The following is a 22,778-nucleotide window of genomic DNA, read 5'->3' as shown; positions in this document are numbered from 1 at the left end:
TTACGCAATAAACTATTAATATTTAATGCTCTCAATTTTTTGATAGCCAATCCACCTTTCTGCGTAGGCCGACAGATCAACGTCCACTTAACCATCTGGCACTTCCAACACTAGAATTTATCATAGTTAATCTGCCCTTCCAACCCTCCAACCGTTTTTGAATCTTTTTCAACAAATATTTCAGTGGCCAAGAACAAGGTTGGCAATGAAACATCTCAACATAAAAGTTGAGCATATTAGATCCTCCAGAATCATAATAACCGTACGAAACGAGAAATTGTGTGTTTTAGTTTTTTTTTATAATGGAAAGTATACAAATGGATGATAGAATATACACGGTCACTACGACGACACGACATCAAGAACGTAATCAACTAAACCACTACAAAAGAAAAAGGAAACAACAGACGATGCCGTGCCGTACGGAGAAGCATCACACACCAAAACGCTCTTTAGTTTCAACCCACTCCACGCAACATCTTAATTGCCATAAAGACCCTCCAGCAGCAACGCCATCCGCATTAGCGGCACCTACTCGTGAACGAGAAGCCAATAAACTCATGCACGATAGAATGACCTATGTAAACAAGGGTTTGATTGTCGCCCGATTCCGCAACTCCGTCGGTACAAACCAAGGTGACGACAACCTCTCATATCAGGATGAGCACACCAACACCTTCTGACAAGGAACAACATCATCAGGAAGGGGATGTCATCTATACGCCAACCCACCAAAATAGACGTGCGTCAGCTTCAACATCTTGTTTAGAAATTCAGGACCCATCCATGATGATCACATCCACAATCTAGTTGCTCTCGGGCACAACCAAGACATGAGCATTCAAAAACACCTCTTTGTCATGCTGATTTTATAACTACGAATAAAAATAGCAAAATATTCGTGAAAGACTTGACAAACAAAGTTCAATTGGCCGACCAAAACATGCCTCATTTTTGCAGCCTTGTGAGTAGTACCACCTATCTGCGCTCTTCTGGGAACAAACTCTGCTTTCTCTATGGAGAAACGTAAAACTCTTCAGAACAAACAAAGAAATTAATTAAAAAAGGACCTTAAAAAAGAGAAGCCAGGAAGAAAAGCAGAAAGGATACGCAGTACACGCACCCCCGCCGTCGGGACTCGGGATGTCTCATGGGCGGTGGGCCCCGCCCAGCACGGACACGTACCGCGGCCTCTCCAATCCAGTTAAGTCGCATTCCCTCCCTTGGCGTCCGCTGCGCTCCCCTCCTCTTTTAAAACCCTCCGCTCGAAAAGATACCACCGAAATTGTCAAAATTAAATAATCGCACACTCGTCGCAGTACTAGTACCAACCCCCTCCTCCTCCGTCTTCCACCCCGCCGCTCGAATCCTCGCGGTAATGGACGCGCAGTACAACCCCAGGACGGTGGAGGAGGTGTTCCGGGACTACAAGGGCCGCCGCAACGGCCTCGCCCGCGCGCTCACCGTCGGTACGTGCCTTGCCCTTACCGCAGATTCGCTTTCGGTAGATTGCGTTTTTTTCTCTTTCGCCGAGGTGCGGGGCTGCAGATGCAGGGCTGTGTTTTTTTTCCTTTCCCCTGCCGCTCGTGGGTTTTTTGTTTTTGTTTGTTCCTCGGATGGTCTCGTGACTGGTTTCCCGTGGTTGTTGCTGCAGATGTCGAGGATTTCTTCCGGCAATGCGACCCGGGTGAGTGAATTCCTGTTTTTATTTTCCTAAAGAATTTTTTTAGGATATGTTCTGCTTCGAAAACATTATTCGTGATACTGCTTTTAATTAGGGATGCGCGTTTTACTATAATTTCAGTAAAAAAAACCAATCAGTTTTCCTTTTCAGTGTTAGATATAAGCTTAACCGAGTTTTACTCTATGTACTGAAGAACTAGTAGACCAGTCTATAGTTTATTGTGAATCGTCCTCGAGGAAAATTAAAAAAAAGGTTTAATTTTGTATGCATGGACCCAAATAAAGTTGTAGTAGCAATATAATATGTGCGAATTTCAAGCAGAGGACCTTGATTGGGGATTTCATAACGAGCATCCTATGGAGGGGGCTAGGTGCGGTATAGGTCTCAGCAGTCGACTGACCAGAAGTGGTTGATTAACTCATCAATGACCCATCCTGTTGAAATCTTCCACTTTTCCTTCATGCGGTAGTGTGGCGTGCTTACTAAATGCCCCTTGGAGCTTTCTTGGCAGTAGAAGAGCTGTCACTGGCCTTGGAAGAAGCCACATATGTGGTAGGCTGCTACTTGGGGCCTGGGGTGTATATGTGAGCTGGGGTTGTTGGGTTCAGCATTACTGTGTCCTGCTTGGTAGGTGGGGTGTGATTCTTCTGCCCTAATAATGATTGATGCAGTTCTTGAATTGCAAGGACTGGCAGACTACAATGATAGGACATGCAGTTCCTTGTTGCTGTTTAGTGTCTATAGCGAACGACGGTAGCGGCTCTATTCTCACCCTCATGTTGGTTAGTGAGCTTGGTACTATTGTGTACAGTTCTACTGTTGCATAGAGCTAAGAGCGGTGATGTTTGGATCCACTAGATGGTGGTGCAATTTTATCAGATTACCAGATGGTTTGGTTATAAGGGTATAGCTAGCTTTCCAGCCTTCAAGGTCTTCTTCTGAATTTGCACTCCTAAAATGGCTCTACCGTCAGCCTCTTCCATTTTGTTCTCCAATGCTGCTGCGTGTAATGGCTCCACTGCAGCTTGCAAGCACCGTCAATGGTTTGAGCAACTTACTTACTAGCATTGGCTAGTGGAAACATACTGAATGTTAGAGCCTTTGGTTGAAAATTAGTACTCCCTCCATTTCACAAAGGTTGGCGTATTTTGTTTCATTAAGACAAGGCTTTGACCAATGATAACTCTATTAATATGTGTTTTTACATACATGAAATTAATAGATTCGTCTTTAAAAGTTTTTTCTAATAATCATGATTTTGTATCATATATGTTACATATTAATAGTGCAATTCTTGGTCAAAGTCTTGCCTTAACGAACTAAAATACGCCAACCTTTGTGAAATGGAGGGAGTATATTTTTGAAGAGTCTCCTAGGAAATGGTGCACTGAAATAATACTCCCTCCGATCCATATTAATTGTCAAAATATTACATGTATGTAGACGCTTTTTAGACATAGATACATCAGGCAAATTTGAGACAACTAATATGGATCGGAGGGAGTAGCATTTTTGTAAGCTTGATTTGAGCTTTGTACATATGCATGAGAGCCTTTTGAGGAGAGGAACTCACTGTTTACTTAAGTATGATGGTGAATTGACAGGCTTATGTAGATTTACTGGCAACATTCTAGGGGTAAATAGAAATAAGAATTTGAATGGCTAATGGTACAATTATCATGATGTGTCATTAGGCATGCATAATGTGTGAAATACAAGGGGGAGATCTCAGAGGGTTCTTTATCTGAAGAATAGGAAGACAGTATTTTCCCTACTGGACTGATTGCTTGATGATATGGGCTTTACCTTTTACCACGTGCGACCTTTTTCTACCTAAACCCATAGCAGCTGGTCATGTACTTGCTTTATCTGATGATTATTTTTCATGTAGTAGTAAAAGACCTTAGCTTTGATACTCTTATCATATATATCAGGCCTTGATAATGATTAGTCTTAATTGCATTTTTATAGCTCTTTTCATCTTTATAATTTATATCTGCGTCTTTTGTTAGTTTATTTAAATATTTTGCAGAATCACATCCTTATTTCAAGTAGACTTGATGCTTCATCTTATGAGCTGATTCATGCTCAACTTCTGAGCATTCTATTGTGTTTCTTCATATCTATGAGAGCCTTTTGAGATTCTTTTGAGCTGAGCCATCATAATTTGGGCCTTAACATGGCCATGTGTTCTCTTTTACAGAAAAAGAAAATCTGTGCCTTTATGGGTTTCCCAATGAGCATTGGGAAGTAAATTTACCTGCTGAAGAAGTGCCGCCTGAGCTCCCAGAGCCAGCATTGGGCATTAACTTTGCACGAGATGGAATGCAGGAAAAAGATTGGCTATCCATGGTTGCTGTGCACAGCGACGCATGGTTACTTTCTGTTGCATTTTACTTTGGTGCTCGATTTGGATTTGATAAAAATGACAGGTAGATTTCTACCCATCTTCTAGGAATATGTACTGTTGTTTTTTCCTAGTATCTGCACTTGCTTTTCCTTCCATCTGTGTAGTTCTTTTCTATATTGGTGCCATAACCACATCTAATGTTTAAGCTACAGACTTAATGTCTTAGTTTTAGGGTCCTAGAAAAAATTACAACCTAAACATGATGTTTAATAGAAAGGCTGGACCAGGTCTTAACTGCACAAACTTGCAGTAGAATTTTCCATGAAAGATGTGAAGAAGGCTTGGGAGCATTTTAATCTGGCATTGAAAATTTGCATTGCCTCATGTCATTTTCCAACCTTAGGCCAGTTTGGCAGTTTCCCAGGACACCTATAATCATCTAAAATGAGACACGTGAAGATTGAGAAAATGTTTTATAGTCGGTGAACTTCTGATAGCATCTGTATTTGGAGTTGTCATGGTATACAGGAAATGCTCCACGTGATTCTGCTGTTAATGTTTGGTGTATGGTGTATCCTGTGAGGACCGCTGATTTTGAGTTTCTTGCTATTTTTTCAACTATCTGACCTGATGTGTTGTTGCTAACGCTTACCTGTTGCTATTGTGCAGGAAGCGCCTGTTTGGTATGATTAATGATCTTCCCACTATTTTTGATGTTGTTAGTGGGAAGAGTAAAACAAAGGCACCGAGCAATAATAATCACAGCAATAGCAAATCCAAGTCCAGCAATAAAATGGTGTGTCTCATTTTTCTTTAGATTTACTCGTATCTTGATTTTGACATCTGTTTGTGCAACACATCCATCGTTACACTGATAAGGTCATTTGTGTTTTCAATCTGCTTGATTCCTTGTTTCCTGTTTTTTTTTTCAATTCCTCAAACAAGTCCTTTCTTGATCCTCTGTAAGCTTTTACTCTAGGACACTATGGTTTTACTAACGTTTTCAAATATTACTTCACATATGGCTGGCTCACTTGCACCCTCCTCTTTTACAGCAGAAAACATCTGAGCCTCGGGCAAAGCAGCCCAAGCCTCAGCCGAAGGAGGAAGACCGCGAGGATGAAGCCCCAGATGCTGGCCAGGATGGTGGCGCCATTGCCGGTGGTGGTGACGAGCACGGGGAGACGCTTTGTGGAGCTTGTGGGGACAATTATGGCACGGATGAGTTCTGGATCGGCTGTGACATGTGCGAGAGGTGGTTCCATGGCAAGTGCGTCAAGATCACGCCGGCCAAGGCGGAGCACATCAAGCAGTACAAGTGCCCTTCTTGCACGGGCACCAACGGCAGTGGCAGCAACAAGCGGGCACGCCTGTCTTCCTAAGATCTCTGCCGCCGTTGTGGTCAGGTGGCGGCGAGGCAGCATGCCTCGCCGCATAGTAGGACTGAGCAGTAATCTTATTGCAGTCGCTGTAACAAACTTGAAAGCGTCAAGTTGGCGTGAGCCCTGCCCTTATGAGGGCTAGGCTACCTGTACAATGTAACTTAATTTGGATTGCAGTAGATGGTTTTATTTTAGCTGGGTTAAATGTGGATTTGATACCTGCTGTACTAAGTTAAGAGTTCGGTGATGATTTCGTAGATCTGCCTAATGTTTCTCTGAAAGATGCCATTTGTTTGTCTGCCGTTTGCTGTGTAGAAAAATCACCAAGGCATAAAGATTAATTTCCTGTTTAGTTCGAGAGTTGTACAGGTGCTAAGAAAGTACTCCCTGTGTTCCTAAATACTTGTCTAAAACAGTGACAAGTATTTAGGATCAGAGGTAAGGTAGTATAACGCTGGATCTAACCCTTGGAAAGTTTGAATACGTGGGTGCTCAAGGAAAAAAAAAAGTAAACTCGGTTAAACTACGCTGGTTCTATGGTTCTATAATATCGTATTCCCTCTGATCCATGTTACTTGTCTAAAATTTCGAAAGGGAGTAATGGGGAGTAATGATCATTGGGGCCAATATTGGGAGCCAAGCGAGATGTGGGGCATCCCACTATCCAATCCTGCATTCCTGCCGACACGACCTATGCAGCATGCCGCATGCGACGCCAACACCTCCGGGCTCTTGTGGCATAGCACCTTGTCAGCCACCATGGAACGGTCTCCGGCGGTGTCTCCTGGAGTAGACGCTGCGGTTGCCGTTCCAATGAGGATGGCATAGGAAGGTAAGTACAGAGCAGAGCTCCTTCTCGTATTTGAGCAAGGGTGTCATTGCGCAGTTTGGTAGAGCCGTTGCGGCAGGTTTGCGAGATATCGGTCATGGAGAGGGATGCCGTGACTTAAAAGTCAGACACTGAAATTTGGACCCGGCCCCACCTGTCAGCGATGATAAAGTCAGGGATCCAAGTCCATCGGTCATGCCCTGAAGTTCCATGTTTTCTTTTAGACAGACTCTAAAGGTTCATGTTTGATTCGGTGTCTTTTGATAAACATTTTTCGTTCTTACTTATAGATGTGCATAAATAATTAAGAAACAAATAAAATCAACCTTCCAAATACAAGCTTGGTGCCTCGAAAAGCATGAAATTGATCTTTTGTAAAGACAAATATGTGACCAACGTTGAAAGCTTACCAGTTATTTGGCTAATCAAACTTGTCTATGAGCCGAACAACTTTGGCAGGAAAATGAAAGACTTAGCAGAGTAGCATTGCTTACTCCAAAAGTCTGAATCAAATTCAACCAGGACCAATTTTTTGGTCATACAAAGAAATTGGTAAACTTGAAAATTGTATCATGGTACAAATCAGTTTCCAAAAAAATTTGAATAATTCAAAAGACATCATATAGGTCATTTTACATTAAGAATGCTACTCCCTCCGACCCATATTACTTGTCGTTGATTTAGTGCAAATTTGTACTAAATCTGCAACAAGTAATATGGGCAGGAGGGAGAGTAAAACAAATACTGCTTTGAATTTTAACAATTCTGCAAAATTTGATATCAAATTAAATTAGGTTTTGCATTCCATAGGCCATATCAGTATAAAGCAAGAGAAGCGCCCGTGAGATCACTTTTGCAGGATCGCTGGGCAGCAGTACACAGATTGGAGCATACGAAAACATGCAGTATGACGAACAAGAAAGCAAAAATACACAAGAACACACGAAATCTGGAGCATACGAAAGAACGCACAGATTATTTTTTTGAGGGGTACTACAGAACGCAAAGATATACCCACACCAAATCTGGGCCGGGTAATGCGTGCACACTGCACTCGTCCTCACTTTACCCTTCCCTGGCCCGTCTGTGACAATAATAAGACAGATCAAATAGGTGACCTTGTTGTTGGAAGCACCAGCAGACCCAAACAAACAAAGGCCCGACAAGAGCTTCTGGGATGTCCAGGTCAAAACCAAAACGGATTGGGTGGCTGTGTTGGAGTCGACCTAGGCTTAACCCAACTGTCAGCTTCCCTCGAAGTGGTACCAATGACCAGAGTAAAAACAGCCAACCGAAGCAGGGCATGAAAGTATTGGTAGCTGCATCCACAGATTAAAGTTACTCCCTCAGTATACAGCTACTACCTCAGTATACAAGTAAGTGTATTTTTATGTTGTCCTAAGTTAAAATATCAAAATCTGACAACTTCATGGAAAAATATAGCTACATTAAACTAGTATCATTAGATCCGTTTCCATTTTGAAATATAGTTTTATAAATATAATGATTTGAGATCATGTGTTGCTACTTTTTCAACAAAATCGGTTAAATCTTGAAAAGTTTGGCTTAAGACAAACCAAGAAATACACTTATTTGTGGACAGAGGGAGTCAAGCACTTTCAAACCCAATCGGCACTGTTATCCCAGGTCATCGTACCATGGTGCTAACATTCAGGTAAAAAGATCAAGTAGTAGCAAATGGCCCGATAAAACTAACAAAAAGAGGAAATGAGTAAAACATGTATAATAATCACAATGGTTGACATTAGGTCGATATACTCTTATCCTGCAATGAACAATGGACAAAAGTAAACAAAATCCATAGAACATGATGGTGAAAAAACACAAACATTTCAGGTTGGATGAGTGGAAAATGATTGTTGAAGAAAGCACAAAGCTTAACCCAACTGCCCACTTTCCGTATTGATATAGCAGGAAACACTTTCAGCAGAAATGCATAGCAAATGGCATTAGGCTGATACACACTTATCCTGCAAGGCAACAATGGACAAAAGTAAACCAAATCCATAGAACATGGTGAAAAAACAAACATTTATGTTTAGATGAGTGGAAAATGATTGTTGAAGAAAGCACAAAGCTTAACCCAACTGCCCACTTTCCATATTGATATAGCAGGAAAGACTTTCAGCAGAATGCATAGCAAATGGCATTAGGCCAATACAAACTTATCGCGCAAGGCAACACTGGAATAAAGTAAACAAAATCCATAGAACAATATGTTGAAAAACACAAACATTTCAGTTTAGATGAGTGGAAAATGATTGTTGAAGAAAGCACAATGCTTAACCCAACTGCCCACTTTCCGTATTGATATAGCAGGAAAGACTTTCAGCAGAAATGCATAGCAAATGGCATTAGGCCGATACAAACTTATCCCGCAAGGCAACACTGAACAAAAGTAAACAAATCCATCGAACAATATGGTGGAAAACAAAATATTTCAGTTTAGATGAGTGGAAAATGATTGTTGAAGAAAGCACAAAGCTTAACACAACTGCCCATTTTCCATATTGATATAGCAGGAAACACTTTCAGCAGAAATGCATAGCGAATGGCATTAGGCCGATACACACTTATCCTGCAAGGCAACAATGGACAAAAATAAACAAAATCCAAAGAACATGATGGCAAAAAACACAAACATTTCAGTTTAGATGAATGGAGAATGATTGTTGAAGAAAGCACAAAGCTTAACCCAACTGCCCACTTTCCATATTGATATAGCAGGAAACACTTTCAGCATAAGACGCATAAAACAAAGCGTTAAGCCAATACACACTATCCTGCAAGATGATGAGCAAAGTCACCAGGTTGGACTCATGCCAAATATGAATAACTGATCACTGCACATAAAAAGGACACAGAACAGAAATAAAACAAGCACATTACATTTTCGCATTATGAAAAAGCAGACATGGTGAGCAAAATGATATGACAGAGCACGAATCATTCATACCATAGTTAAGAGAAATTCTGAAAGTATTATATTGGTTGCTGATGTTTGCAACTTCAAAAGGTTAATTGACTATTTTCATTGTCATCTAAACTTCATTAGAACTTTGATATAATCACATAGACTTGCCTACTCAAAAGCGACTACTTTTCTTCTTTTAAGCAACTGCAGTTTGAGGTGCAAGAGGCCTCAAGAACTCGTCCTCGTCCTTAGGGGGGTGGATGGTGACAAGGTCAGGCAAAGGTGTAGCTGGTCCTTGCTTGCCCTTCGGATCCCAGTCAAGCATAATCTTAACCTTGATACCCAGCACACCCTGAAAGCAAGTAACAAATAGAACATCATAACCAAAACCAACGTAATCAAGTGAAGCAAACACTTTCATGTGACATAGAAAGCACCAAACCTGTCTCAAAAGAACATGCCTCACAGCTCCATCAATATACAAGTTGACAGGATGACCAGAAGAGATCATATACCCATCCTTGAATTTCATAGATTTAGCACGCTGTGCCCTAAGCTTCCCACTAACAATAACCTGCAAAGAAAGAATGGCGAATGAGCACGTGGAATTATATTGACGGAAACCAAAACTAAAAACCTTTAGTATACAGGACAGATACCTCACAGCCCTTTGCACCACTCTCCATGACAAACCTGAGTACACCATAGCATGCCCTGGAAATACAACAGCAGATTTAGCACAAGAGCATCATAAAAAACAATTATTATTCTTACAAAGAAATAGGACATCCTGGTCAGGAATTCGATAAGTGAATCCTAACAGAAGGCAAGACTTATGAAGTAAATACAGGTAATGAGGCCAACCAGTCAAAAACACATTAGAAGCCTATTGACAAAACTTCCCAGCAATTGAAGGCTGGTTGGCACAGGTAATTTAGTCATCTTCCGACACAAAGTTGGTACAAAGTGACCTATTTGCTTTATAGATGACAGAACACTAGTATGAAACTCTATTCATATTCCCTCCAAAGCAGCAAGCAATGGAAGCAGTATGCATATAGTGCTTAAAAATGCAATGGAGGGTGGTGATTGATTTGTGTCACCATCGAACACAGGCCTGGAGGGCAATCAGCCAAGCCTGTTGTGAAGATGACATGGTAGTATGACGTGCATTAATGTGAGTTGCAGTTGCAGGGCGTGTAGAGTTCGAAAACAACCTTCGGACGGCGAGGCCACCGAGGAGCTTGTAGCGGAGGGACTCGGCCTGGGCGACGGCGCAGAGGCCGCGGTTGAGGACCTTCTCGGCGTAGAGCTCCACTCCGCCGTCGGGGAAGTTGAATCGCTTCTGCACCACCGACGTCAGCTCCCGGATCCTGCGACCCTTCTCACCTAGAAACCACGGATTAAAACCTCAGATTCGGCATCCAAACCACTACAGAATGGGCTTCCAGAAATGCACGTACCGAGGACGCTCTGGGTGCGGGTGGCGCGGATGATGATCTCGGTCCGCATGGGGGTGACCCGGATCTCGACGCCCGCGAAGCCGTCCTCCCCGAGCTCGCGGGTGAGCATCTCGTTCAGCTCGGCCAGGAACACGCCATCCGCGACGAACTGCGAGGGGAGCGACGCGTCAGAACCAACGACGAATGAAAATTCAGCCGGGGATCTAGAGGGAGGAGTAGCTCGGACTCTCGTACCTTCCGCTTCTTGCTGATCTGAGCCATGGTGGCAGAACGGAGAACGGAGAGAAGGATGGTGCGGCGGCGGCGGCTGAAGCGAGAGGACGGAGATAAAACCCTAGGTTTTGCTGAGAAGCGTAGGGGAGCGAATGCGAATATATACGGAGGTGGATCAGGCGCTAGGGTTTTTGTTCGAAATGTCTAGTCAGGTCGCTAGGCGTCGGTCGGGACTCGGGCGCACGAATCGATCGATCATTCGGCCGCGCCGCACCGTTTGGGCCGGTTGGTGCCATCACTCCATCGAGAACGACGAGAACCACCGGTCTTACTTCAGCACTAACGTGGATTATGCTGGTGATAATGCATGGTAACTTAGAGTGGTAACATGTCTTTGTTACTAGTATAAGTTACTACCTACATAGTGGGTAGTAACATATATGTGATCTCATGCATTGTGTTATTTATTAGGTTGTAAACTCATCTTGTTTTAATTTGTGTGATGTTATGGTAACATATCTAGTTATCACAAACCTCCCTCTCCTCATTAATAACATGTCACATCACCAAATTTGCTTAGTTGGCACTTATGTTACCACCTTTGTTACTCCCACTATGACCAGCCTTATGATAATCAAATTTTTTCAAGCAGCTTTTGCCTTCTTCATTTTTAGTCTGGTTAACGAGCTTTCTTCTTTTTATGTCCATTTTTCACGAAAAAGTATAAACGAATTCAGCGCAACACATTTTAGCAGCCAAGTTTTGAGTCTGAATCAAAATCCATGAGTTGTTTGTAAAAAATCAAGAGTCTTTTGTCCAAGTCACCAATGCCGCAATCCTCTGATCTCTCTGGTTCCACTGCCTCTTGGGCTTTTATAGACATCGTGTGGTAGGGGGCTCGTCTCGCCCCCTCAATCCTTGTATGTTTTAGATTAAGTTTTGTAATACACCTTTTAGATTCATCTCTGGTCTTTTTTAAGAAAAACGACAACACTGATTCATTAATTAAGAAGAGGAATGTACAAGCGCGGGGCGCAGAGTTACGACGCAACAAAAGATGAGGGGAGGAACAAACCCTAGAGGAGCCAAGAAGCTAAAACAGCTAAACACAGGAGATCGCTCAGGTGGTCTAACAATCCCTCTGGTTGTTTTTCTCTTTCACAGAGTGGGCAACAACGGAAGTCAAGTAATTGTGCTCCTTTCGGTCAAGAGTACCGTCCCTCCGGGGCGGTGAAATTAGGTTTTAGACGGTTGCATCGACTAAGCGGCGACAATGGCTCAAATGTTGATCTTCCGTTTCTTGGTTTCGACCCCATCTTTGGGACGCTCCTTCCACATCAACGTAGATGCTATCGATTATGCAACTATAGAGCGGTAATGTTCCTTGCGGTGGCAGGCATCGGACATAGATCAAGATCAAGAGCTTAAGAGATTGGTGCTGCCCCAGACGTGACTTCTTCAGTATCCTAATTCAGGCTCGACGGTAACAGCCAACGAAATGCTGCCGAACAGGAGAACAGGATGGAAGGTGACCTTATGTGGGAGTTCAAAGAGGATTGCAAATAGATCAGGAGAAAACTACAAGAATTCGTAGCACTCCAGAGCATGTGACCCATCTGTGAATCCTCTAAATTCTTTTGAAACGAGCTAACAGGACTTCACACGAACTTATAGTGGCAACAGAGATCAAAAGCTAAAGGGTGCTCTGCAAATCAAAGATCAGACGATGAGAGGAACATTGACGAAGTTATTTTCTTGCAACCAAATATGCCTATGATCTCTATCGACAGTACCGACAGATGTCTAGTTTGTGGTCCACACAATACCAAGCTTCCATGGCCATCTACACAAGATAAAAACACAGTATTGCATGGAATGCAGCTAAATAGCAATGACTTCAGCGGTGTATGCAACCAAAGGGAGGCTAAACATACATAGGTGGCAAAGCTCATACAGCATCGACGTTACAGTATAATACGCCCAATCGCATACATATCAATTTTTACAAAAACTAGCAGCTCAAAGTCTCAACCAGAAGTACGTAAACCGATTTTCACTGAGACTTGGCAATTGGTTCAAGGGCTTCAATCATCACAACACTGTTTCCTCTGAGAACCTGCAAAAGTTGTTACAATATGCTTGGTTATATGGTTGGCACAGACAATGAGCTGGTAAGTATTTCAATTGCAAAGATAATTTGGCAGGGACTGCGTCATTGGAAGAGAACATGTAGAAGATATAACTCACCACCATTCCTATGTCGTTCCTGTCATTCCCATTGACCTCCACAGTGTTGTCCACGACCAAATTCATGAATTGATCAAATCCTCGAAGTGTGCCAATGACTACACGGTTTGCATTCAGTTTGACTGGCAAAATTAAAAAGAGAGCCAGTGAGTAAAAATAGCCGACTGAAGCAGAGCATGGCAATATTGGCGGCTACATCCACAGTTTAACACCACATTTGATCAAAGTGCACAGTTTTTTCCATGAGAAAATCGGTGCTTGAAACACAAAAAGGGAGGATATGAAGCTCCCAATAATCAACACTGCCATTTTTTCAATCAGAATTATGGACAGACTGATTTTAATCAGTTTACACATGATAGGGTACTTAAGTAGCTTAGTCTAAAACCATGTTAACATGAGATACCAACACCCTCAATAGCTTTATCTAAACAACTGTCGTAATCTAGCACTTTCAAACCCGATCCACACACTGTTATCCCAGTCATAGTACCATGATTCCCCTATAGTGTGACATTCAGGTAAAAAGTTCAACTACCAGTGAACGACTCAATAAAAATAAATAAAAAGAGGGCATGAGTAAAACATGGAGGATGATCACAACGATTCAAATTAAGTGAAATTTGCGACAGTAGTTCCTAGAACTAACAGAAAGGCACCTCGTTCACAAGTAAAATTGTTTTTATGGACGTAAGTTGAGCAAGAGAAAGGATGCCACTCGGAACGTAAATAAAATAAGATCGATTTACGTCACCTAGCAGGGTTCAGTTTGGGATAGCTACATTAATAATATAGATTAATAATGTTTGCATGTAGCCCCATTGTTGGAGCCTCGAGGATGGTACCAAATTTTGCCACCTACCAGAGCAATGATGAAAAAAAAAGCTTAACTTGGAAATGATCCATGATTTTGAAGAAAGTTCTTGATTCAAGATAACCATGAAAGTTGGCTAAGTAGAATTAAGAAATACAACATAATACGTAATACACAACATAGTTGGCAGAGCAACATAAAACCTTTTTTTAACATGATAACAAGCACCAAAGAATACAAAAGCCAGAGATGACAAGATGTGCACAAATATCTGGATGTAACTTTGTAAGACTACAACTAAGCAACAGAACAGAACAGTAAATGCCCTATCAGAGTAACTATGACAAAGAAGCTTCATTTGGACATGAATCCATAGCTTTGCTAAGATATCATCATTTAGGGCATTTACATCAACAATGTGGCTGACTGCAAGGCAGCACAGCTGGTTAGCAAAACTTGTCGGATGCAAATTACCGGCATATTAACATTCCTATGTACTACAGCCAGTTGTCAAGCTTTATTCATAAATATGAAACAGATAAGCAACATTTCAATTTTTGACTTATCTTAATATCTGTACTGACAAAGAGGGCAACTCTTCAGCCAAAACATTTCCAGGGATGGCTGCTAAGTGCTAACAGTACCACTTTCAGGTTTCGCAAACACTACAATATGGTACAACCGTACAAGTATGTCACAAAAGTGTACTGACTGTAGCAAATGAATAAAACATAAACAAGTAAACAACACTCCATATTTTTCTAAATGACCATATAAAATCTCATAATCCATCAACAGGTACTAGTTACAAGACAACACAGTGCCGACCAATACAAACATAAGATTTTTGCACATCACATTAGCTAATAATCATTCTCAATAAATATGGAACGGAAATTAGGCAATAACAGCGCATATACGTCCCAGAATCTAAAAAAAAATGCATCCTGCGTGCTGCGTCTGACTAACATTATGAGTAAAAATTAAAGAATTGGTAGGCGCACTTACTTTGGAGCTTCTTGTCCATGTACCTGCAATCCAGCAGAAGAAAAAGATCGCATCAAAATCCTATCAAAACAGAGACAAAAAACAAGCAAAATAGATCTAATCCGGGAGGAAAAGGACCGAGTGATTACTTCTTTAGATCTGGCGGCTGCCCCGATCGGCTCATGGCGACTCCCTAACGAACGATCCACAAGCTTTTCCGCGCTGCTAAACCCAAACCTTCAGAAGACGCGAAAGGAAGTACGAGCCGCCGCCGCGAGAACCCTGAACCCAAAACGCCAACGCTCTGGGAGGCTGGAACCCTAAAATACCACGCAGACCCTTAAGATCTCTGACATGTGGGTCATAGTCCCCTTCGTAAATTGCAGGAGAGACGTAAAGAGAGAAATAGAGCTAAGAACAGGGGTGTATCTGCAAAAACTACCATCGGAGCATCGGAGGTTCGGAGCTCACCACGGCGCGCGATTGCGCGAACTCCTCCGAGCCCCGGACTCTACCGCGTGCGGAGCACCCAGAGCGTGGGCGAGAGGAGATGCCGTCAGCCGGAGCCCCTGCCAGCGATGCGGGGCCCAGCTCCCGCGGCGGCACCCGAGGCGGCGCAGCCGCTCGTCCGCGGCGGTTTCCGACGGCGGCGCAGCCGGAGGTCATGCGCGCGGCGGAGAAGGACGATAGCTACGCCGCACACGTCACTGAGGCCTGCCGCGACGCCTTCCGCCACCTCTTTGGTCCGCGAAACCCCCCTGCTTTCTTTCTTCCCTATAGCTCGTCTTAGGCCTAGCCTTTTTTTGCGATTTGGTGGTGATTTGAGGTTGTTTGGCGTTTTGGTGGTGATGCAGGTACCAGGGTTGCGGTTGCTTACCAGAACGAGGTGAGGGGCTAACTAATTTGCCTATATTGCCATGAGCCCATGATTAGCTTGTAGCAGTTGATCGCTATCCCCCGAAAGAATTTTGACATGCCATGCGTCTGTTGCTACATCATCCAATCAATGTTCCAAATCGTGTAGACTTTATCAGTGCTAGGTTACTACTCGTTTAGATTTTACATTGTTGGATGTTATCAGAGGTTAGGATTTTGGTATAGTAGTTGTTAAAACTTACAACTCTGAATTTTGCTGACCACTTAGCTAGATCATGTGCTTTAAAGGATTCCAATTTGGCTAACACATCTACTTTATTGGGTAGTGGCGCTTAAAACAATAAGTGCAGAGATTTCAAAGTTTCTTCCGAGAAGGTATTCTAACCGAGTAACCGATAGTAATCTTCACTGCAAATAGCTATTTTGGTCAAGCAGTATAAATGGAGAGCTTGTATGTTGTATTTATTTTACATGCTTGATGTTTCTTATGTTTCGAAAATGTCAAGATGATATTTGTAATGTGTTGCATTTCATTCAGTAGAATAGGATGATTGTTGTGCTGGATAAGGCCAGTCCCAACGCAGAACGGTTCTGCCGTATCTTAATTTTTGCCACGCCAGGTAGATACACAACCTTCTCAACTGCTGTATCTTATGGTGGGTCCAGTCATTAAATGTCTTTATTGTTTTCCTCTTTCTCTATTGCCTTGGGGAAGAGCACCTTGGTGAAATTGGTTCAGCCAATGGTCAGCGCCGCAGCGGATAGGTTGAGGAATGCTTTTCATTGGAATCAGGAAATAAGCGTCATATCGTCATTTAGCTACGATTTAGCCTTCTTAATTCTTCTTCCATGCCGATTTCTATCCTATATGGCAAAATCAGATACGGTCCATGTATAAGCGTTGCGAAGACAGACGCTTTTCCTGTCTCTGTCTGTTTGAGCTCTGTCAATTTTTCCATAGAGCTGCACAGAGGAAGGTTTTGAATATTTTCCTCTGCATTTGTTTCTGTGCTAGCATTCTTATTACATTTTTTTTCTAATGTTATTTGTAGAATGTGGCAGAAACTTACATTGATTTGAATTTCTGCAGATAAAATTGCTTGGTCAGTCCCTTTATTACTTGCTAACAACTGGATCAGGCCAGCAAACACTAGGAGAAGAATATTGTGATATATCTCAGGTCATACTGTTTTTGTTATTTAGCATCATTTATGTTTTTCTTGTGTCACCGAGGGAAAACATTATCTAACTACTATGATCTAAATACTATTTATCAAGTTTTACATACAAATCATAAGAAACTTTTATGATCTTAATACTATTTATCATGGAGTTACTTTTCATATGATATTGAACGTAATACTGTTTACTTTATTAGATGGGCCTAGTTAGCAAATTAATCGAAAGCTCCTGTTAAACAAAAGACAAGGAACACCAAATGTTTTTTTTTATTTTTGCAAGGAAACACCAAATGTGATGGCTAGTGAGATGATCAGTTTTCTCATTCTGTATCTTGTAGAATTTGGTGCGCAGAAAATAGTCAGTACATTAGAATCTTCAAGGATAACATTAGTATTAGTATCATGCTGATGCTGTCCATGTTGTGATCGAGTTGTTCAGGTTGCAACCTCACATGGACTTCCACCCACACCTGCGAGGCGGATCCTTTTCATTTTGTACCAAACTACTGTGCCCTATCTTGCTGAAAGAATAAGGTATGGCAGTAATAATTTCCAATGCTGTCATCTAGCCAATATTCTCTTTGCTCGAAGAAGCTGATTGCATATTTTCTGTTCATACTGATTTTAACAGTTCGAGAATGGTCTCCCGTGGTATTTACCTTGATGACTCTCAGCTTGATTATCATCATGAAATTGATAATTCTAGTAGAGGCATTGCACAAACCTCTACAAACACGAGTGACTTTTCCAGAATTATGACTTCTTCTAGTCTCTCGAGGTTGAGAAGCAGAGCTCATGCCTTTTGGCTATGGGTAGTTCAGAAATGGCCTTCGGTACGAAATTGTTCTAGATCATATGTGCCATCCCTATTTTAATATGGAACACCTCCTAAAAAATTCTCACTGATAAATGACAATATAATTCTAATACTAACAAGATGCTTCTTATCTAACATTAACATCTATATGATGTGTCTAAGTGTCTTGTCTGTTCCTAGATGCTGCCGCTTGCTCAAGATTTTATACAGTTGGCTATGCGGACAAATCTGATGTTCTTCTATTTTGAAGGTATCTTATATCCAATAGGATATGTAAAATCCTTTTTTCATTTGAGATATATTTGAAGGCCAGTTGATCGTTATCATGGGTTTGTGTAACAACAACTGAAAAGTTCTTTTTGGTTTGTCCTGCTCAGTGGTCACCTTAAATTCATGGAACCTGAATTTATCATGAGGCGTAGGCATATTAAAATGTCCAGGCAGACCCTTTTTGACAAATTCAACTCATTCGCTTAAATCTTACTCATAAGGTTATGCAGCTTATCTTGTCAGAACACTGTCACACATTCATAATTCCTTAGACACTGTTGTTGAGTTTCCTTTCAATTTATCTGTGGTGGGATGTAATACCTTGTTAATATTGTTTACCTTCAAACCTTAAGCAATGACTGGCTGTATCCTCTTTCTTATCACCTCTGTCGGATCTGCTGTACTAACAAGTAACTATTAGGTACTTGATTAACTCTTGTTATGTGTCCTTCTCTGTAGGATTATATTATCATTTATCAAAGCGAGGAGCAGGTATTCATTATGTTTTCATTGGTAAGCCAATGAATCAAAGGCCCAGGTACCTTTTTCTGTACTTAACTGCTACATCTAAAAGTAAACTCAAACAGAACCAAAGCATACAGCCATTGATGCCTCGAAGTTAATTACACTCCGGAAACGAATTTGAGAATGTAAATGATAAGAAGTCTTCTCATGGTCTCTAGTGTTTTTTATTATCGTCAAACTATTTTCCTCTTGGATATGAAATTCTCCAGAAGATCAAGTTTAATTATCCACATTTGCAGGTATCAAATATTGGGTATTTTTTTGTTAATTCAGCTGTGTATTCTTGGTGCTGAAAGACTCCGAAGAAGTAACTTATCATCAATAGCTACTTCCATTAATCAAATTTCATCCGGAAGCTATCCTTCATCTACAGGTACACACTCTTTTGCTGAATTTGTTGCACCAATAACCATTTCTTTATTATGTTGAAGGTCTGAGTTACTTTCTTACAGTGGTACAAATATCAATGGCGTATGATAATTTATGTTCTTATCAACGATGAAACAGGTCGGAGTGTACCTGTTCTAAATGAAGATGGAAATATCATCAGTGACATCCGCCATGGGAAAGCTGTTGATTTGGCTTCTGGCTCAGAGGTATTTGTCCTCAGATAAGAATTCTTGAGTTTGTATGACTAACTTGGGTGACCTTAGAACAATCTGAAATTCAACTAAATGTTTGCATCTGTATTGGAAGCCAAACGTTTTATGTTACCATGATGCTCCTCAGAGTGTGGATGCACCTCACAATGCTTTTTTTTCGGGCCAAGAAAGACAGGGATCCACAAATGTTACTCCCTCCGATCCATATTAATCGTCTCAAATTTGCCCAAATATGGATGTATCTATGCCTAAAAAGCGTCTAGATACATGTAATATTTCGACAATTAATATGGATCGGAGGGAGTACAATTTAAGATTATGGCTAGAATTGCATATGCTTTTGACAGCTACTCTTTTATTTTATACATGTGATCTATTGTACGATGCTTATGTTTTGTATATTATGTGTCTGTTGTTCAGGCGCCCAGTAGCAAGAGCAAATGCACTCTCTGTCTCAGTACCCGGCAGAATCCTACTGCGACAACCTGCGGACATGTTTTCTGCTGGTAAATTTGTCTTACAGATGCAAACTGGTTTTCATCTCTCCCACTCTCTTCAATTGCTATGAATAACTTATGTCATAACATGCAGGAATTGCATAATGGAATGGTGCAATGAGAAGCCTGAGTGCCCCCTATGCAGAACTCCTATTACTCATTCAAGTTTGATCTGTATATATCATTCGGATTTCTAGCAGATCATTTCTGACAGTACCAAGGGATCATATTTTCCCCTCCTCTCTCCATGCCTTCATCAAGACAAATATATCCAATACTGTAGTATGGCAAGAACTCAGCCTCTGCTGAAATGTTTTTAGTATACCAAAACAGGAAGAAGAATAGAACTGTAGAAGGCCATTGGATAAAGTTGTAGACAGTAGACTCCAGCTAAATATTTCCAGCTGCAGAGATTATCAAGTAGCACCAAGGACCAAACAGAATATGAAGAAAAGAGAAGTTGAAACGAGAATAGATACCCTTGTACAAGTAGGTTGTACAGTTGGGAAACAAGTGAATTATGTAGGGTAGAAATGAATTGCTAGGATCAGAGAGCAATTGAGCAATCGGATATCCTGTTTTTGTTTTCTCTACACCTGTATCAGGTCTTATCTTTTGCCCGTATGTTTGTACACCCTAGCCATGTATTCCTGCCACAGCTGCATTGAACATTTCAACGGCACTATGAAGATCCTGTTGTATTAGTTTACTCGTTCGAGATCAGTTGATGTTTTTAAGTTGAGTGCACCATTCTACGGGCAGCTCCTGTTCTTAATTACTGCTCCCTCCGTTTCATAATTCTTGTCGAAATATTACATGAATGTAGACGCTTTTTAGGAATAGATACGTCCATTTTCGAACAAATTTGAGACAAGAATTATGAAACGGAGGGACTAACGAATTACCTGGTTCAATTATGCATGTTGATGTTGTCTCTTGGGCCCCGTTAGTGCCGGATATGCCAGTTTCTTCCGCTTTGAGCTTTCCGGGGGTGCGATCTACTCCGTATACTTTTGCTCCACATCATTCATAGACAAGATTGTACTCACTCCGATTTATAAAAAATGTCGTCCGCTTTGTACCAGTATAAATTTTGTACTAAATGGATAACATTTGTTTATGGATCGGAAGAGTAAGTATTTAGGCACAGCACATGCAACTCCCATGCAATTGGTCTATTTTCAGTCATTATCATGTCTTTAGTACTCCGCATAAATTACGGTAATCGCCACACAACAACAGAAACCCCATTAAAATTCTAAGAGCTGTCAGGAGAATTAGCAAACTTCTGCGTTTTGCACTTCGACAACTCCGTAACGCAACGGCTGATGTACGGTGCCACGAACTCACGATGCTCCCATGGACTGCACACTGCAGCACGTACGACTGGACACACCAACCATCGGGACGCAGCCGCCACCGTGGGAGCCCGTGCGCCGGGAGCATCCAACCCCCTATAAAACTCCATGCCTTGATCTTCAGGTCACTGTCCCAGCCCCCCCAGATTTTAACCTCCTCTGCTTTCCCCTCGTGCTAAACCATGATTTGCCTCAAATCCATCATCCATCCTTCGCCTCGTCTCCACCTACCCCTCCTCGCCTCCTCCCCGCTAAGCCGCCGCCGCCTCAAACCCTCCGCCGTCCGCGCCGCCGCCGCCATGTCTTCCGCCGCCCCCGCCGCCGCCATCGCGGCCCCGATCGAGCACTTCGTGCTCATCAAGGTCCGCCCGGAGTCCCTGACCTCGGGCGCGGCCGCCGCGATGGTCTCCTCGCTGCAGGCGCTCTCGTCGCAAGTCCCGGGGCTGTCCTACATCCACGCGGGCCCCGTGCTCCGCCTCCGCTCCCCGGCGGCCGAGGCCCTGGGCCCGACCCACCTCCTCCACTCCCGCTACGCCACCAAGCCCGACCTCGCCGCCTACGCGGCTCACCCGGCCCACGTCGCCGCCGTGCAGGCCCACGTGCAGCCCAACGCGCTCGACGCCACCGCCGTCGACTGGGTCAACGCCGCGGCCGGCCCGTCCCCGGTGACCCCCGGCTCAGCCATCCGACTCACCCTCGCCAAGGTCAAGGAAGGTGTGGAGGTGGGGCGGCTCGTGGAGGAGGTCGCCGCGGCGACCAAGGCTGCCGGCGAGGCCAGGGGCTCCAGGGTCAGCTTCGGGGAGAACTTCTCGCCGGCGCGCGCCAAGGGGTACCAGTTCGGGATGGTGGCCGTGTTCGACAGCGTGGAGGAGCTGGACGCCGTGGAAGGGGACGGCAAGGTGGAGGCAGCCAAGGCCGCCGTCAGGCCCTTGCTCGACGAGGTGCTGGTGCTGGACTTCGTCGCGGGGCCTGCCGGGGACGCTCCGGCGGCGGCGAGCCTCTGATGAGGCCATGAGGGATCTCAGGTTTTGGTTTAGATTCGAGTGTTCCTGTGTTGTTAATTTTGGGAATAATGTACTCGTGAAATTGGGATCGAATTGTGTGATGAATAAGGATTGCTTGCCGGAGATCCTGCTTCTGAATTTTGACACAGTGCGTGTGAAATTCCGGGAGAGGCCTTGTGTATCATGTTTGGAGCAGTACACCAAACAATTGGTACGCACTTCCTTTTGTGATTCAAAGGAGCACGGGAAGCTGTTGGGCTTTTCATGTTGCCGTCGTCTGTGCTGCTTCGTGCCCGTTGGTTGATTATCTCTGGTACTCCTTTTCTTCGTGAGCACCTCGACCACTTTAGTTCTTAGTGGAAATCAGATTCATCAGGACTGGCAGGTGTGCAATGGGGCAGCACCGGGAATTTGGGTGACACGAGGGCCGTGACAAAATTTCAATAAAATGATTTAAATCCTACAGTTGCACATCATCGAGGTTATGCAGCATAATTCACTCTCTTGTTCCAAAGCCAACGTGGATGGAAAAAGCATGGCATCAGTTTCTTGCAGAGGAAAGGGCTCAAGGACAGGTACCAAGGGATGATGCAAGAGAATGACGTGTGGGCTTAGCCAAAAAAGCAAAGGTAAAAAGTAAAGCAAGGTATGCACAGTACAGGAGAGAGATGATGAGGTGGAAATAGGTACCATCTTTTTGTTGAGGATGCCATGCCTATATGGAGGATCCCATTTTCATCCCTT

At 42.9% G+C, this 22,778-nt stretch overlaps 5 protein-coding genes and 5 non-coding genes across 13 annotated transcripts; 3 read left to right on the top strand and 7 right to left on the bottom strand.

Annotated features, from left to right (window-relative positions):
* Window positions 1-1,268: 1,268 nt before the first annotated feature.
* Window positions 1,269-5,697, top strand: LOC100831618 (PHD finger protein ALFIN-LIKE 9). 2 transcript variants are annotated; one of them, XM_003562661.4, is made up of 5 exons: window positions 1,269-1,469; window positions 1,655-1,687; window positions 3,888-4,116; window positions 4,704-4,830; window positions 5,093-5,697. In XM_003562661.4, exons 1-5 carry the CDS (start codon window positions 1,379-1,381, stop codon window positions 5,414-5,416), a joined length of 804 nt encoding a protein of 267 aa, XP_003562709.1. In that variant the 5' UTR covers window positions 1,269-1,378; the 3' UTR covers window positions 5,417-5,697. The 2 variants fall into 2 exon arrangements, with proteins under 2 accessions (XP_003562709.1, XP_010235739.1); XM_010237437.3 differs by having other exon boundaries at window positions 5,090-5,697.
* Window positions 5,698-7,153: 1,456 nt separating this feature from the next.
* LOC100845739 (40S ribosomal protein S3-3) lies at window positions 7,154-11,035 on the bottom strand. Of its 2 annotated transcripts, XM_010237434.3 has the most exons (7): window positions 10,878-11,035; window positions 10,644-10,791; window positions 10,398-10,569; window positions 9,840-9,894; window positions 9,623-9,754; window positions 9,349-9,532; window positions 7,154-7,564 (listed from the first exon to the last, which is right to left on the bottom strand). In XM_010237434.3, the coding sequence occupies exons 1-6, from the start codon at window positions 10,902-10,904 to the stop codon at window positions 9,377-9,379; spliced, it is 690 nt and encodes a 229-aa protein (XP_010235736.1). In that variant the 5' UTR covers window positions 10,905-11,035; the 3' UTR covers window positions 7,154-7,564; window positions 9,349-9,376. The 2 variants fall into 2 exon arrangements, with proteins under 2 accessions (XP_010235736.1, XP_010235735.1); XM_010237433.3 differs by lacking the exon at window positions 7,154-7,564 and having other exon boundaries at window positions 9,182-9,532.
* LOC112270322 lies at window positions 8,106-8,243 on the bottom strand. Its single transcript, XR_002962714.1, has one exon. It is a non-coding gene; the product is annotated as a small nucleolar RNA snoR135 (small nucleolar RNA).
* LOC112270324 lies at window positions 8,307-8,443 on the bottom strand. The gene has a single exon (XR_002962716.1). It is a non-coding gene; the product is annotated as a small nucleolar RNA snoR135 (small nucleolar RNA).
* Window positions 8,511-8,648, bottom strand: LOC112270323. The gene has a single exon (XR_002962715.1). It is a non-coding gene; the product is annotated as a small nucleolar RNA snoR135 (small nucleolar RNA).
* On the bottom strand, window positions 8,714-8,851 carry LOC112270320. The gene has a single exon (XR_002962712.1). It is a non-coding gene; the product is annotated as a small nucleolar RNA snoR135 (small nucleolar RNA).
* On the bottom strand, window positions 8,919-9,056 carry LOC112270321. The gene has a single exon (XR_002962713.1). It is a non-coding gene; the product is annotated as a small nucleolar RNA snoR135 (small nucleolar RNA).
* A 1,559-nt stretch (window positions 11,036-12,594) lies between the features above and the next one.
* Window positions 12,595-15,249, bottom strand: LOC100831316 (probable small nuclear ribonucleoprotein G). The gene is made up of 4 exons (XM_003562660.4): window positions 15,054-15,249; window positions 14,926-14,948; window positions 13,104-13,225; window positions 12,595-12,972 (listed from the first exon to the last, which is right to left on the bottom strand). The coding sequence occupies exons 1-4, from the start codon at window positions 15,086-15,088 to the stop codon at window positions 12,910-12,912; spliced, it is 243 nt and encodes an 80-aa protein (XP_003562708.1). The 5' UTR covers window positions 15,089-15,249; the 3' UTR covers window positions 12,595-12,909.
* Window positions 15,250-15,322: 73 nt separating this feature from the next.
* LOC100845440 (peroxisome biogenesis factor 10) lies at window positions 15,323-20,422 on the top strand. 2 transcript variants are annotated; one of them, XM_010237421.3, is made up of 11 exons: window positions 15,323-15,647; window positions 15,759-15,790; window positions 16,871-16,960; window positions 17,401-17,495; window positions 17,593-17,794; window positions 17,959-18,028; window positions 18,508-18,586; window positions 18,813-18,946; window positions 19,081-19,169; window positions 19,596-19,681; window positions 19,767-20,422. In XM_010237421.3, the coding sequence occupies exons 1-11, from the start codon at window positions 15,455-15,457 to the stop codon at window positions 19,867-19,869; spliced, it is 1,173 nt and encodes a 390-aa protein (XP_010235723.1). In that variant the 5' UTR covers window positions 15,323-15,454; the 3' UTR covers window positions 19,870-20,422. The 2 variants fall into 2 exon arrangements, with proteins under 2 accessions (XP_010235723.1, XP_010235725.1); XM_010237423.3 differs by lacking the exons at window positions 15,323-15,647; window positions 15,759-15,790 and adding an exon at window positions 15,816-16,757.
* Window positions 20,423-21,142: 720 nt separating this feature from the next.
* LOC100831009 (stress-response A/B barrel domain-containing protein UP3) lies at window positions 21,143-22,299 on the top strand. Its single transcript, XM_003562659.4, has one exon. The coding sequence runs from the start codon at window positions 21,213-21,215 to the stop codon at window positions 22,032-22,034; it is 822 nt and encodes a 273-aa protein (XP_003562707.1). The 5' UTR covers window positions 21,143-21,212; the 3' UTR covers window positions 22,035-22,299.
* The last annotated feature ends 479 nt before the right edge of the window (window positions 22,300-22,778 follow it).

This window comes from Brachypodium distachyon, chromosome 1 (genome assembly GCF_000005505.3).
Source record: "Brachypodium distachyon strain Bd21 chromosome 1, Brachypodium_distachyon_v3.0, whole genome shotgun sequence".
Lineage (NCBI taxonomy): Eukaryota > Viridiplantae > Streptophyta > Magnoliopsida > Poales > Poaceae > Brachypodium > Brachypodium distachyon.
This window is presented reverse-complemented; position numbering and strand designations above follow the sequence as displayed.

Bases quoted from the DNA above. Each gene is read 5' to 3' on its own strand.
- LOC100831618 (XM_010237437.3), top strand. From the start codon at position 1,379: ATGGACGCGCAGTACAACCCCAGGACGGTGGAGGAGGTGTTCCGGGAC. The intron at 1,470-1,654 runs GTACGTGCCTTG...TTGTTGCTGCAG, and splicing joins CGCCCGCGCGCTCACCGTCG to ATGTCGAGGATTTCTTCCGG. The intron at 1,688-3,887 runs GTGAGTGAATTC...TCTCTTTTACAG, and splicing joins CTTCCGGCAATGCGACCCGG to AAAAAGAAAATCTGTGCCTT.
- LOC100845739 (XM_010237434.3), bottom strand. From the start codon at position 10,904: ATGGCTCAGATCAGCAAGAAGCGGAAG. The intron at 10,792-10,877 runs GTACGAGAGTCC...CTCCCCTCGCAG, and splicing joins AGATCAGCAAGAAGCGGAAG to TTCGTCGCGGATGGCGTGTT. The intron at 9,755-9,839 runs GTATCTGTCCTG...CTTTCTTTGCAG, and splicing joins GTGGTGCAAAGGGCTGTGAG to GTTATTGTTAGTGGGAAGCT.
- LOC100831316 (XM_003562660.4), bottom strand. From the start codon at position 15,088: ATGAGCCGATCGGGGCAGCCGCCAGATCTAAAGAA. The intron at 14,949-15,053 runs GTAATCACTCGG...GCTGGATTGCAG, and splicing joins CAGCCGCCAGATCTAAAGAA to GTACATGGACAAGAAGCTCC. The intron at 12,973-13,103 runs GTGAGTTATATC...CAACTTTTGCAG, and splicing joins GGAACGACATAGGAATGGTG to GTTCTCAGAGGAAACAGTGT.
- LOC100845440 (XM_010237421.3), top strand. From the start codon at position 15,455: ATGCCGTCAGCCGGAGCCCCTGCCAGCGATGCGGGGCCCAGCTCCCGC. The intron at 18,029-18,507 runs GTATCTTATATC...CCTTCTCTGTAG, and splicing joins GATGTTCTTCTATTTTGAAG to GATTATATTATCATTTATCA. The intron at 19,170-19,595 runs GTATTTGTCCTC...TCTGTTGTTCAG, and splicing joins ATTTGGCTTCTGGCTCAGAG to GCGCCCAGTAGCAAGAGCAA.
- LOC100831009 (XM_003562659.4), top strand. From the start codon at position 21,213: ATGATTTGCCTCAAATCCATCATCCATCCTTCGCCTCGTCTCCACCTA.